Below are 14774 nucleotides of genomic sequence, written 5' to 3'. Positions count from 1 at the left end.
AAATTCGAGACAGTATGAAGGCAATGAATAGAAGTAATGAAATCAAGAAAGCCAGGAAGGTATAAAGAACAACAATTAGAGGTGTTTGACTGGAGAATAGGATTAGATTCTGAGATAATAGCCAGGTTAGAGCCAAATTGCAAATGGCATTGGCTTCCAAGCAAATGATCTGTATTTAATTCAGGAGTCAACAGACGCATAATCCCAACTTTATCACTAACCCATACTGTGCAACAAGCCAGATAAGGCTTCACAACCTGGGATTCCATTTAGAGAGAAAAAGTAGAGAATGGAAACTCCCCAGGGATGAGAATAGGAAGGATACTTTGAACAATGATAGAGGAAGTGTATTCTTGGTGGCAGTGATTGTGTCGTTGAAAAGGCTGATTAGGTCTGGGATGAGCTAACAGAAGAGAGAGTGAACAAGAGGCTAAACAGTAGAATGAGAAACAAGATGCCATATAATTTAGGGATGAGAGAGAAAGAAATAATGTGGCTAGAAAGAAGAACATCAGTTTGATATCTCAGAGGCAGAGAAGGTTTGAGTGGTGGTTAAGAAACTGTACAGAGAGAGAATGAAGGAGACGTAGAAAGAATGAAGGTGGAGATCTCTGGGGCTGTGCAAGAGTCAGTGACCACTGAATCGCCAGCACCTAGTGTAGTACCTGAGAACTAGTGAATAAATGTATTAGTGGGGTCATCACCAAAGATGGATTAGATATATACTCAAAGACCAAGGACTCAAAGAAGAGGAGAGAAAAACTTGGGGAGATGCTGACATCTCTGCAGGTAGTATGAAGTAACCAGAAAACAAGTCATAATGAGAAATGGAAAGATCTAGGATAAGGAAGCACCATGATATGCAAAAGAAAAAAAGCGCTGAGTAGAAGTAGCAGAAAAATACTAAGCTTCATGGGGACAGAAAGTTTATTCTCCAAGTCCCTCTTTCCCCTTAGCTTTGCCTGGATGTATTACTCGATGTTGAATTAGTCAAAGTTGAAGGCACTTTTTAGGGTCTTCAGCAGAAAGCAGAATCCTAGAATATCCTACAAATACAAGACAACTTGAGAATTATAAAAGAAAGAAAAGGCCTTGTTCCCATAGCCCACGAGAGGGCTGAGCTCAGCAGTACACTCCACGTGGCTCAGAAGCTTCTGGCAGAGCACAGAGCCATCAGAGAGAGGGACCCAGAGAGCAGAGAGAGGCTCTGCGGACATGGCCAGCCCAGTGCCTCATCCCATCCATAACCCTGCTGCCCTACAATGACTCTCTTCCCAGCAATAAAATCTGGGTCACAGGAGTTGGAGCTCTAGCCATCACTTGTCTCTAATAAATAACTCCCATTGATTTTCCAGCTCAGGGACTCACCACTCCTTCTCCGTAAGTGCCAGCAGGCAGACCTGGAAAATCACTCACACATTATTGGTGCTCTTCCTCCCCCATCCTCACCCAAGGTGCATATAAACCCTGACTAGCCTGAAGTCTAACGGCATGAATATCAGACGCTAGGGGGACAGCCACTGTGTTGTCTGCTACCCTCATCCTGGTCACTGCTTCTGCTATAACAGCCCTAGGCCAAGAATATGAACAAGCTGCTGCTTTGGGTCTCTGTCCTCACCAGCCTCCTGGAAGCCTTTGCTCACACAGGTAAGGAGGTCAAGGAATGGTCAAGAATCATACAGTGAGAAAATAGTTTGGAGCTAAGACGTCTTTTCCCTGCATTTATGCTGAAGGTCATTATCTTTCTTTCTTTGTCCCGCAGACCTCAGTGGGAAGGTGTTTGTATTTCCTAGAGAATCTGTTACTGATCACGTAAACTTGATCACACCACTGGAGAAGCCTCTACAGAACTTTACCTTGTGTTTTCGAGCCTATACTGATCTCTCTCGTGCCTACAGCCTCTTCTCCTACAATACCCAGGGCAAGGATAATGAGCTACTAATTTATAAAGAAAGAGTTGGAGAGTATAGTCTATACATTGGAAGACAAAAAGTTACATCCAAAGTTATCGAAAAGTTCCCAGCTCCAGTGCACATCTGTGCTAGCTGGGAGTCCTCATCAGGTATTGCTGAATTTTGGATCAATGGGACACCTTTGGTGAAAAAGGGTCTGCGACAGGGTTACTCTGTGGAAGCTCAGCCCAAGATTGTCCTGGGGCAGGAGCAGGATTCCTATGGGGGCAAGTTTGATAAGAGCCAGTCCTTTGTGGGAGAGATTGGGGATTTGTACATGTGGGACTCTGTGCTGCCCCCAGAAGAGATCCTGTCTGCCTATCAGGGTACTCCTCTCCCTGCCAATATCCTGGACTGGCGGGCTCTGAACTATGAAATCAGAGGATATGTCATCATCAAACCCTTGGTGTGGGTCTGAGGTCTTGACTCAACAAGAGCACTTGAAAATGAAATGACCGTCTAAGAGATCTGCTCAAAGCAACTGGATACTAGATCTTACACCTGCAGCTCTTTCTTCTTTGAATTTCCTATCTGTATGTCTGCCTAATTAAAAAAATATATATTGTATTATGCTACCTGCATTTGTTTAGTGCTTGTCATAGTCCCATATCTTTATCTTATATCTACTACTTATCTATCTACTACTTATTTGGTAATTGGTGTTTCATTATCCCGAAAACTCCAATTGCCAAGTATGGGGAGGAAAATCTATAAGTAACTAGAAAGATATATCACAAAGCCAGAGCACTCAATGAGCAGGACAGTGGCAATACTTAAAAGCTACTAACAATCATTTTAATGATGATTCAAAATATGTGTGGAATTGCAATCACAATTCTCCTATTTGTTTTTCCAGCTACAAATCAATCAAAAAGAGGTCTGAGGTTGCATCAGGGAGACAACTATAATGATATAAGTAAGCAATAGTTGAGAACCTGACAGCAAGTAATAAGACAGGAAGAATAAAACTAGAAGTCAGAATGAAAACCAGAAAAGTATGAGACTGGGATCATTTTGTATGAAGACAAACGTAACTTTATGTCTCAAAAACCTCAGTAGGACTGTACAATGCTTGATTTTCATAATGTTCTCCTGATGTCATCAAAAAATATTATACTCTGAATATTGCTCACATGAATATGCTGTCTAAAATTCTTCCATGGATTCACACTTCTTACACGACATGATTTAAACCTCTAAATATGACATTGCCCTCCATAACCTGGTCCCACTTACTCTCTCTGAAATGTACACAGAGAGTACACACAGAATACTCTCCGAAATGGACTTTCCATGTACATTTCAGATACAACTCTTAGCAGTGACATCCTAACTATCACGCTGCAAAATAATTTTCAGATGCTATTACTAGTAGTTATTTTTATGGTTATGAAAAGCATGGTACACAGTGCCTGGCCCATCGTCAACAGATACAAGTTGCATTCCCAGAGAAGCAAGGATCCCAGAGGGAGTTTGAGCTACATATATGGGAAATAAGACAGGCTTTTCTCACTGATAATAAGTAGAGCATGAAGTCAGTGGAATCAGAAAGATAGCATCCAGAAGCTTCAGGATGGTAACCAATGTCATGATTTCAAACTCATGAGGCCATCTGGCCAGAATGAACAGAGGCGGTCACCAGATATGAAGAAGTAGGATCGAATCTGGAAACTCCATAATGAGGCAATGGGGTGGAAGCAGAGAGGAGAAGAAAGAACCTGGGAAGATTTGCTGAAGTACTTAAATGGAGCAGCAGCGGCTTCATAAGAACATTTCAACCTCATTTCTGGTGAGGTGGTATGATGGTTTGGATATGGTTTGTTTGCTGCCACCAAACATCATCTTGAAATTTTATTCCCAATATGGTGTTGTTGGAAGGTGAGTCTTAGTGAAAGGCATTTGGGCTATGGGGGTAGGTCCCTCATGAATGTTTTGGTGCTGTTCTCAAGGTAATGAGTGAGTTCTCACTCTTACAAGAGTGCATTAACTCTTGTGGGATCAGATTAGTTCTTGCCAGATGTAGCTGTTATAAAGCCAGGATGTCCCTTAGATTTTGTTCTCTTCACACATGTTCACTTCCCCTTTGACTTTCTCCACCACGTTTTGCCACAACACAAAAGCCCCACCAGAAGCCAGAGGCATGATCTTTAACTTCTCAGCCTGCAGAACGATGAGCCAGATAAACCTCGTTTCTTTATATATCACTGAGTCTCAGGTATTCTTTTCTAGCAACACAAAATGGACTAAGACAAGTAGAACTTACTTAGAACATTGAGTTGGTTAGGTAGACAGGGATTTTAGCAATATAAGAAATTATTAATTTCTGATTGACAGCTCATGAGTTAAGGCTTGCTTTATGCTTTCTTAATATTAACCACCTTTCCATAAGCTTGTACTGTGAGTACTAGAAAAGTCTATCTATTCTTGCATAACAGATATTTCTATCATGTTCAGTAACATTGTGTTTTGGTTTAACAACCCCTTTTCCTAGGGACCCAAAACAATTTTAGAAATGAAACCAGTGTGCTTCCAAGTGATATAATCCATTCATTCAACTATTTATTGAGCAACTTCTCAAAAATACGCCAGGCAATGCCAGGTACTGAAAATATAATATTGAATAAAACAATCATGGTGCTTGCTATTTTAGAATTTACATTCTAATAAATCTGTGTTAACTACATGTGGGTTTCTCCTAACAATAATCAGCCTGTATTGTAATCCATCTCTCACATGTTTGAGCTTTCTTCTATCTCAGGTTGATATCATAGTCCTCCTCTCACTTTCCCGTAAGTTAAAGGTATTATTTATTCTTGGTGATCATTTGCAACTACTTGCATAGATCTCAGGATAGAGTGTTTGTGATGGGTTTCTTGTTCTTGTGAACCCTCTGCCTCTTAAAATGGCTCTTTTGAACAGAATCCAAAATGACTGCATGTAAGTTCTTTCTTGTATGTTGTCTGTATTTCAGCCAAAAGAAGCACTTATACATCTCTTGTCCCTATAAATTCTAGAAGTCTCAGATGGTCTTAATATAGACAACACTTTCCTGTTTACACAGTGGTTGCAGCTTTCTCAAGTCCTTTGAGTCTCCTAATAGCAAGAGGGATATTTCAAGCTTCCTCAGTGATTCCACAGAAGCCCCCACATTAGGCTTGAGGTAAAGAAGTAAAAAATAATAATCATCTCAAGATGCAAATAACATAACCTAATACTCCCTCAAAGCAGCAACAACAGCAAAACAGCAGCTCTCTGCAAAGAAGTTCTTTGGAGAAGTTCCTTCCTATCCCCACATTCTGTCTTCTCTGGGCACCTTGTTCTAACCAAAAGATAGAAGAGTTGTAGAGATGGTTCTTAATCATTTCCTTCATGAATTCTTTATTTGAGTGAATCTGTGTATATTATTTTTATCATTAATATCTATCATATTGATGGCTCATTCAAAACTGAAGAGAGTCCATTTTAACATCATTTATAATAGAATTGGTGATATGGTTTGGCTGTGTCCTGACCCAAATCTCATCTTAAATTGTAGTTACCATACTCCCCACGTGTCGTGGGAGGGACCCAGTGGGAGGTGATTGAATCATGGGGGTGGTTACCCTCATGCTGTTCTCATGATAGTGAGTGAGTTCTCACAAGATCTGATAGTTTTATATGGGACTTTTCCCCCCTTGCTCCACAGTCCTTCTTCCTGCCACCATGTGAAGAAAGACATGTTTGCTTCCCTTTCTGCCATAATTGTAAGTTTCCTGAAGGCTCCCCAGCACTGTGGAACTGTAAGTCAATTAAATCTCTTTCCTTTATATATTACCCTGTCTTGGGCAGTTCTTTATAGCAGCATGAGAACAGACTAATAAAGATGGAATTTCTGGCAACGTCATCTCGGCATTTTTCTCAGATACAGTTGTTGTCACAACAAAGAAAGCAGCAAAAGTCACAGAAGAAACTACTTGAATATTTCAGAATCTGTAAAGAAAATGGAAGGATTTGGAGGCACAATAACCCAGGAACATAGTTGTGTAGTGATTTAATAATTACTGAGATAATCACCCCCTTTCACATACTTGCCACTAAGGCTGTTAGATACTAGGGAACAAGTAGTACACAAGATGTACAATGAGTTGCTAAAACCAGGAGTCATCTCTAATAAAAGCAATTTTTGAGTCTCTATCTTATACAAGTAACGATCTGATTCTTATTTTTGACTTCAGAAAAACAGGTAAGAGCATTTAGCCACATAGCTTCAGGACTGGTTTTAACAGAAGTCCATAAATAATTTTCCTGGATGAGAAGGCCTGCAGGTAGTTTTCTGTGAGTTTTGTGTGGGAGACTCTGGGTGGAGCTCTGAGATTAAAGCAATGAGGCCTCTTAGTTTGGGATATGCCTTAGCTAAGACTTGAGTTGAAGTGGAAATTTAAAAAAATATTTTGTCTGCACTGGGTAGGATCAATGTATAGTCACATTTGGAATGCAATGTGGAGACTTTTTAGGTATTCATGAGACTTTGCATTGCTTAGAAAGAATAGGTGTCCAAGACCATTCAAATGACAGAAGAAAAAATGAAACATGACCTGAATTGTCTTTAATCCTTATCTTGTCAAGACTAAATAGCTAATTATCATATAAACTAAACTCCATTTGTATTCCAGAATTTTCTATCTCGTTTTTGTCTGGCTATGGCCACTTTTCTGAATTTAACATGGGAGATACCTCAAGAGACCACGGTTGAGTTTGGGCACTGGTAAAGGCATCTGCATCATGTCACATTCAACCACAGGATCCAGAAGCAAAGCTAATCTAATGTTATTGACATATTTCACTGAAGCCCATAATCTATGAGGGGTTCACACAGCTGTGCCTGGGGTGAGATGTCAAAGACAAATACTTCATCTAGAGCTCCAGCTGTTGCAACAGCTTCTCTCAGTATCCTTATGGGGATCCTGTGAGGATTCGGTATGACAATGCATACAAAACACCTACTCAGTCCCTGTTCTGGCACAGTGCAAGTGCTCAGTAATTGTTAGCTGTAATGATGAGGAGGATGATGATCTAAAATTTAATCACCTGCCCTAACTTCTTTTTATATTCTGACAAATCAAAATGAGCACTCATGCTCCATTTTCAGTTCCTACCCCCAAAACTAATTCTTACCTAACCAAACCAATGCATGGCCTCTGCTAGCAGGAGAAATGATGTAAGCTCTTTCTATATACAAAGAAAGACACCATATCTGACTTTTACATGAGTGTATTCTCACTGACAGTAACTAACCAAGGACCAAACACTAACAGGGATTCAAAAGAAGAAAAGATGGTGTCACGTGACAACATGTCTTCAACTGAGTTGAGCTATTTTTTTCCCGGAAGAAAAATAAGTAGCAGTCCATGTGAGACCAAAGCTTGCTCAATATTCCTAGTGTGATCTGCTTGTAATGAGATCCCCCAGCTCATTTCTGGATTCTGACTGTGCAGACCCATGGGAGACATGGTAAGTCTCTTGACAAATTGATGCAGGAGACTAGAGCTAGACAGAAGAGCTTCTCCTCTGAGAGTCTCTTCCTAATCACAGAGTTTAAGGGGGCAGCTCTTCTGGAGCCAAAGCAAAACGGGCCAAAGGGACTCAGTGAATGTCACCCTGTGCTTTAGCCAGAGTCCAGTGAAATGTAAGTGACCCAATAATCTAATAAGGCTGAGAATCAAATAAGGCTAAACTTTTAAAGACATCAAGAGTCCGTCAATTATTTTTCCAGACAGATGATAATCAGATTTCCTAGAATGGTAATGATCTTTTGTAAATTAGTCACAAATATTCTAAAACTGAACACAGACAGATTCCACAGACTGCAGAAGGTGGATGGACACTTTTGGGTCTGAGAAGGCTTCTATGCAAAAGAAAAGTTATTATTCTCTTATTTATTCAAATAGCTCTTGTAATCATCAGTTTCTTAAGTCGTTGACTCCTCCTTCCCTGGCTCCTTAGATCTATTTTGTTTAAAAAAGAAAGGAAAGGGAAGGAAAATAAGGCAAAGAAAGGGAGGGGATGGAAACTCTACCAAAAAGGCAGGTCACTATTTTTTTTAACTGTGCAATTCCTTTACACACAAAATATATTTATAGAAGTTTTGCCTACCTGCATATTTTAATTTTTTTAACACAGATTCCGTTTCCACCAACAAATTTTGTTTATAAAGATCAAAATATTTGGGGGCATCTATGGCTGTTGTAATAATTTCTTCCCCTTGCAAATGGCATTTCCTTTACACTTTCAAACTGTGTTTTCCCCTCCACTTTATTTTTCTTTTTCCTCTGGTAGGAATATTGACTTCATGACTAACATTTTGATGCATGAGCACATTTCAGTATTTTTACTCTCCCACAGGGTTTTTATCCTTCTGGAATGTATAAATCATTTTGAAAGCTTCTTTCTGTTCTATACTGTGCTTTTGAGATTATCCACTGGCCTGTTCCCTCTACAGAAACACCCTTAGGGTTCAGTCAGAGAAGGTCCAGATTTGGGTGGTAGAAGGGCTGCTGCTACTCTGCTCAGCTGCACTCACTTCTGGCTGGGTGGAGACTCAAAAAAAGCAACCAGTAGGAAAAAAAGAGAGAGAGAGAGAGAGGTAGCCATCTGGTGCTAACATAGCCCTTAAGTTCACTGAGACACATTCTAACCACTGAGAACTCACCCTGGCAAACCTCGCAGGTGAGACCAACCCACCCATTCCATATATTTCTTTGGCTCCATGGTACCCTCTGTGACCTCTTCTCCCTTCCCAAGCTAAACGTTGGTGCTCATTGCTGCCTGATTTTGTGTGTGTAAGGCTCTAAGAAGACCAAGGAGAACTAACAATGTGATTTCCTCCTGTGTCCCAGATTTCCTTATCTCTCTCACCAGGGCCTTCCTCACTTCCAGGGACAGTAACAGCTGTGTATTTGACATTTGAGCCATAATTTCTCACAGTAATAATTTTAGATTGCTTCTGCACCTCAGAAAAGTGACAGGTTAAAAAATGAGACAACCAGGCAATTGCCCTTAATCTCAAAGGGACTCTAAAACATCACTGGATAGGTAGCAAAATGAAGTGAAACACATAAGAGAACTCCTTTCATGGACAGTGATGTGGTTGGGAAGAACACTTGGAAAAATCAGGGCAAGCAATGGCACCTGCTCTAGGAGGTATGGATGGCCACTTAGTGCACTCTGTGCAGGACAAAGCACAATCACTGTAGGGCTTGTTTGTTTGTTTGTTTGGGCCAAGCCTAGTGTTGGGAGATCCCTTGTAGCTGAGCTGCACATGCAGGAGAAATGATAGCTTCCCCTATGGCAGGGCTTTAGCTTTCCCTCACACACCACATACCTTTCCTCCAAATAAATACTAAACAATATGGAAAGAACATTGGTTTGAAGGGGCTATTCTTGCTCCCACATCTTATTCTGACCTTTCATTTTTGCATTTGTTTCCCCAAGTTTTATGAATATCTTGTCTTAAGATATTATTTTGTTGCCCATTCAATCCAATTCAAATGTATATCATAGGTAATAAACTTCTTTTCCTGGGCTTACGTACCTGACCCAGTTTCCCTGCATCTAGTGGGTCCTTAGCCATCTTGTCTATAGCTTCACAATTTATTCCAAGAAAGTAAATTTATATTTACATGAAACATATTTACAACAAAATTGGTGGCTGATTTGGGGTGAAAGCAGCACTTTTCAGCTCCTAAATTAAAGATACCAGAGGATTTTTCCTCCTCCTGATTTAATTCAGTTTTGTACTTTCCTTCCTTCCCTACTCCAAATATGTTTATAGTTTTCCTGGCTCAACATAGCCTTAACTATATTTTGTCACTCATTGCAATAGGCTCATGAGGAAAGGGAAAAGGCACATGAGATCTGTTGTTCTCATCTAACATATTAACAAAATTCTTCTTTATTTACTCCACATAATCAGGCTTTCCAGCCCAAGACTCTACTTGAGCTGTGGCAATAACGTCATTGGTAGCCTCCTTCTTAATCAATTGAATATATGTTTTCAGTTGTCATCCTCCTTGACTTCTCCAAGTTCTTTATGAGTTATAATTTTATGCTTCAAATGTTTTAACATGAGCCATTATCATCACTGTAAAAATGATAAAAGTCAAAGTTCCCTACAGCACCCCCAGCACAATATAACAGTTAATTCATGATAATATCAAGTTCATATTCTTTCAGGCTTTTTTCCCCCACATATGCAAATATTTATGAACATCCACAAACACACACACACACACACACACACATGCAAATATTCCTAACCATATGGCAGCATATCATAGTATTGTTCTCTAAATAGCTTGTTTTGTGGTTGTTATTTAATGTATTCCACACATCTGTTCATGGTAGGACATCATAACAGCACAGTCCAGCATAACTTTTACCAACAAAAGAAAATGTTTGATAGCTGAGCTATCCAATACGGTAGCCACTAGTCACATGTAGCTTTTTATCACTAGAAATGTGGCTAGTATGACTGACTAACTGAATTTTTAATTCTCTTTTATTTTAGTTAATTTAAATTTACATAGCCATAGCTCCATCCTATCCTTTCTAAAAAGCTGCTTGGAGTTCCACTGTCACTCTCTTTAATCTTTGCCTATCCAACTGGTATCTCAGTGGTCTTTTAAGGCAAATTCCTTTAATTTCAGTGACACACTCATTTCTACTAGAAACATTTGCCTCATTTTCCATGATGGACTATTTTCTAAAACACCCACAATGTTTCCTAGATTCCTAGTGGCAGTTCCCTAAGTGTGCCAAAATCCCCCAGCCTGTTAGTGTTACTTGTTATTTAAGCAAAATGGTTCAAATCATCATTTGATATATGACGGAAATCCCAGACTCACTCACCAACATTCTTTTTTTTTTTTTTTAGATTATAAGTCAATTTTTATTTTTTATTTTTTTTAATTATTATTATACTTTAAGTTTTAGGGTACATGTGCACAATGTGCAGGTTAGTTACATATGTATACATGTGCCATGCTGGTGTGCTGCACCCATTAACTCGTCATTTAGCATTACGTATATCTCCTAAAGCTATCCCTCCGCCCTCCCCCCACCCCACAACAGTCCCCAGAGTGTGATGTTCCCCTTCCTGTGTCCATGTGTTCTCATTGTTCAGTTCCCACCTATGAGTGAGAATATGCGGTGTTTGGTTTTTTGTTCTTGCGATAGTTTACTGAGAATGATGATTTCCAATTTCATCCATGTCCCTACAAAGGACATGAACTCATCATTTTTTATGGCTGCATAGTATTCCATGGTGTATATGTGCCACATTTTCTTAATCCAGTCATCTATCACTGTTGGACATTTGGGTTGGTTCCAAGTCTTTGCTATTGTGAATAGTGCCACAATAAACATACGTGTGCATGTGTCTTTATAGCAGAATGATTTATAGTCCTTTGGGTATATACCCAGTAATGGGATGGCTGGGTCAAATGGTATTTCTAGCTCTAGATCCCTGAGGAATCGCCACACTGACTTCCACAAGGGTTGAACTAGTTTACAGTCCCACCAACAGTGTCAAAGTGTTCCTATTTCTCCACATCCTCTCCAGCACCTGTTGTTTCCTGACTTTTTAATGATTGCCATTCTAACTGGTGTGAGATGGTATCTCATTGTGGTTTTGATTTGCATTTCTCTGATTGCCAGTGATGGTGTCACTCACCAAATTGCTAGCAAATATTGTGTGTGCTTGTAAGGGGGATGGGAGGGCAGGAGAGGGCCTTGTATTTCTTCTAGTCATTACAGCTAGTGGTTTTTCTTCCTCAGTCTGGATTTTACTCCTTGCACATGATATCTTTTTGTGCACTGTGCCATCATCCACTTCTCTTTACTTCCTAACTACCACTAACTGAAAATTGTACATATAAAAGCTTTAAACAAAGGCTCTTGAGGCTCTCAAGGGAGTTTACATTACAGTACAGTTCAGCAAACAATTTTAAATCGAATAGTACACCTCTTTATTCTTAGAATTCCCTCTGCCAAAAAAGAAATCAGCTATTTTTTTTTTTAAATTCAAGGTCCAACTTTCTGTTGTGTTGCTGATTCTCTTCTCTCTTTTTCCAACGACTTCCACTTCTCTCTCTAGTTTACATGTCCCCAAATCTTAAGCCTCTGTTAATACTTTCACAATAAATCAATTTTGCCAAGGTTTGCCTCCCCTAGACCATCTAGGCTGGGCCCAGAACACCTCATCTTCACTCCCACTGAAGTGTTCCAGAAGGTCAGCTCTCACTGACCTTGATTCTGCTCCCCTACACTGTCACCAGAAGCTATCCACCTATGGTTCTAATTCAGTAAGTCCAACTCTCTCACCCCCATTTTGTTGTCTCAGCTGTGTGGGCTTTCCCAGGGTGGCATGGGATGGGACCCCTGTGCCATGCATACTGTAAAGGAAAATGCCTCCTTCCATGAGCTACAAAACAGCACATTTATGATGGCACTTTGAAAAGATATGGGCTGTGGTGTCACATATTGACAATTCCTTGGCCAGAGGCTTAACAGTGCCAGCAGTGCCAGAAGATTAAGAAGACAGCAAAAACAGAAAAGGGAGAAGATGGTGAAGTAGCTATATAACATGAACGAGAATGCTCCTGATTACAAAGCAGAGAAATTGACTTTTTTTCTTAGTGTTTTCTATAGTCATTGGTCTATCCCTGTTCTAGAATTCATGTCATGATAAGAATTTCTTCACGTTGACTTCTTACATTGCTTTCAGACATTGCAATTAAAGAAAGAACCTCACAGAGTTAACAGAGTTTGTTTTCCTGGGATTCTCCAGATTCCACAAACATCAGATCACTCTGTGGTTTTTCTCATCCTGTATACATTAACCGTGGCTGGCAATGCCATCATCACGACCATCATCTGCACTGACCGTTACCTCCACACCCCCATGTACTTCTTCCTGAGCATGCTGGCTAGCTCAGAGACAGTGTACACACTGGTCATCATTCCACAGATGCTCTCCAGCCTCGTAACCCAGACCCACCCAGCCAATCTCCCTAGCAGGTTGTACTACCCAAATGTTCTTCTTTGTTACCTTGGCCATCAACAATTGCTTCTTGCTCACAGTGATGGGCTATGACCACTACGTGGCCATCTGCAATCCCTTGAGATACATTGTCATTATGAGCAAGAGGGTGTGTGTCCAGCTGGTGTGTGGAGCCTTCAGCATTCGCCTGGCCATGGCAGCTGTCCAGGTAACATCCATATTTACCTTACATTTTTGTCACAGGATGGTTAGTCATTTCTTCTGTGACATCCTCCCTGTCATGAAACTCTCCTGTATTAATACCACTATCAATGAGATAATCAATTTTGTTGTCAGTTTATTTGTCATCCTGGTCCCCATGGGTCTGGTCTTCATCTCCCATGTCCTCATCTCCACTGTCCTCAAGATTGTCTTAGCTGAGTGTCAGAAGAAGACCTTTGCCACCTGTGCCTCCCACCTCACTGTGGTCATTGTCCATTATGGCTGTGTCTCCATTACCTACCTCATGCCCAAGTCAGAAAACTCTATAGAACAAGACCTCCTTCTCTCAGTGACCTAAACCATTATCACTCCCCTGCTGAACCCTGTTGTTTACAGCCTAAGAAACAAGGAGGTCAAGGATGCCCTATGCAGGGCCATGGGCAGAAACATTTCTTAATGCATTATTGCTCTATATAACTAGACATTTAGTCATAGAAATGTGTGTCCTTACTTACATTAAACAACCTTATGACTCTGTCCCATGCAGTCTATGCTGCAATGGGATGGGCATGTGTTGCTTTGGTATATTTATTACAAAATCTTAGTTTTTGTTTCCATATATTTCAAAGTTTTGTCCAGGCATTTTCAACTAGGGATGTGAGAGGTCAAGGAGAATGGGCATGATTTTTAGGAAAGAATATCCAAATTTCTAGGATGAAGAAAGAGACTTCTTAAAAGTATATTAAATATGATTATATTGTGTTTAAAAAATAAAAAGCAATGTGTATCATTTTCATAATGCAATCTACAGAAAATAAAACTACAAAATCATCTCAGGAAGGTAGGGATAGTCAACAATGATGGATTCCCTTGAAAGAAAATAGTAACAGAATTGTCAGGGAAAAGTGAGATGAGCGTATTAAATTAAAAAAATAGGAAAGTTGGAAAACACTGGTTTAGTCCTTGAAAATTTAGTCTTTATTATTCAATTTATGCTAAAGCCTTTGCTTTTATCCAGTGTAGTCATCAGATGCTGGCCATGGCCACAGATCATACTTAACTCTCACCTTTCTTATCTAAATTCCCTAATTCAATTCTCTCTGGCTGCCGGTTCTCTCCATGGGATCAACTTCTCTCTAATCATTATGAAGAAAAATTGAGTTGGTCAAGAAGATCTGTGCCCTGTTAGAATGAGAACCATAAAAGCATTCCTCATTTGCACATACCATGGCACCTCCTGGTAGCATAAAGAAACAAAAATAGAACAAAACAAATAGTCCCAGCAGTCAGGAGTAGTTCAGAAGTATAATTGTTAAATCACTCAATTCACCAAAAAAGGCTAACAAGAAAAAAAAAAATCTTTTTCCTTAGTAGACTCCTTTGAGAAAAATATCCTTTTTCCCAGAGCTTTCTGGGAACTTTTTTGGTTTCATGCCTACACATACCTTCTATATGGTTATTTTGGGTGATGGGTGATGGTAGGGAGGGTTTAAGACTTTTGTTGAGTGCTTCCTTCTATTAAAATATTTTTTGTCAAGAATACTTCTCTGCTCATCCCCTAATGCCATTTTTCTTTTTTTCAA

General features: G+C 39.9%; 2 protein-coding genes across 2 annotated transcripts; both read left to right on the top strand.

The window, feature by feature from the left end:
- The first annotated feature begins 1478 nt into the window (after positions 1-1478).
- APCS (amyloid P component, serum) lies at positions 1479-2527 on the top strand. The gene is made up of 2 exons (XM_054494428.2): positions 1479-1647; positions 1763-2527. Exons 1-2 carry the CDS (start codon positions 1584-1586, stop codon positions 2368-2370), a joined length of 672 nt encoding a protein of 223 aa, XP_054350403.1. The 5' UTR covers positions 1479-1583; the 3' UTR covers positions 2371-2527.
- Positions 2528-3696: 1169 nt separating this feature from the next.
- Positions 3697-13617, top strand: LOC129039409 (putative olfactory receptor 10J6). The gene is given in 4 exon segments (XM_054493185.1): positions 3697-3830; positions 12730-12797; positions 12800-12984; positions 12986-13617. Coding segments are annotated over 4 exon segments (951 nt in total). The 3' UTR covers positions 13550-13617.
- The last annotated feature ends 1157 nt before the right edge of the window (positions 13618-14774 follow it).

The sequence above is a fragment of the Pongo pygmaeus genome, chromosome 1 (genome assembly GCF_028885625.2).
Source record: "Pongo pygmaeus isolate AG05252 chromosome 1, NHGRI_mPonPyg2-v2.0_pri, whole genome shotgun sequence".
In the NCBI taxonomy this organism is placed as follows: Eukaryota; Metazoa; Chordata; class Mammalia; order Primates; family Hominidae; genus Pongo; species Pongo pygmaeus.
This window is presented reverse-complemented; position numbering and strand designations above follow the sequence as displayed.

Coding starts and splice junctions, on each gene's coding strand:
- APCS (XM_054494428.2), top strand. CDS start 1,584: ATGAACAAGCTGCTGCTTTGGGTCTCTGTCCTCACCAGCCTCCTGGAA. Junction 1,648..1,762: donor GGAAGCCTTTGCTCACACAG/GTAAGGAGGTCA, acceptor TTTGTCCCGCAG/ACCTCAGTGGGAAGGTGTTT.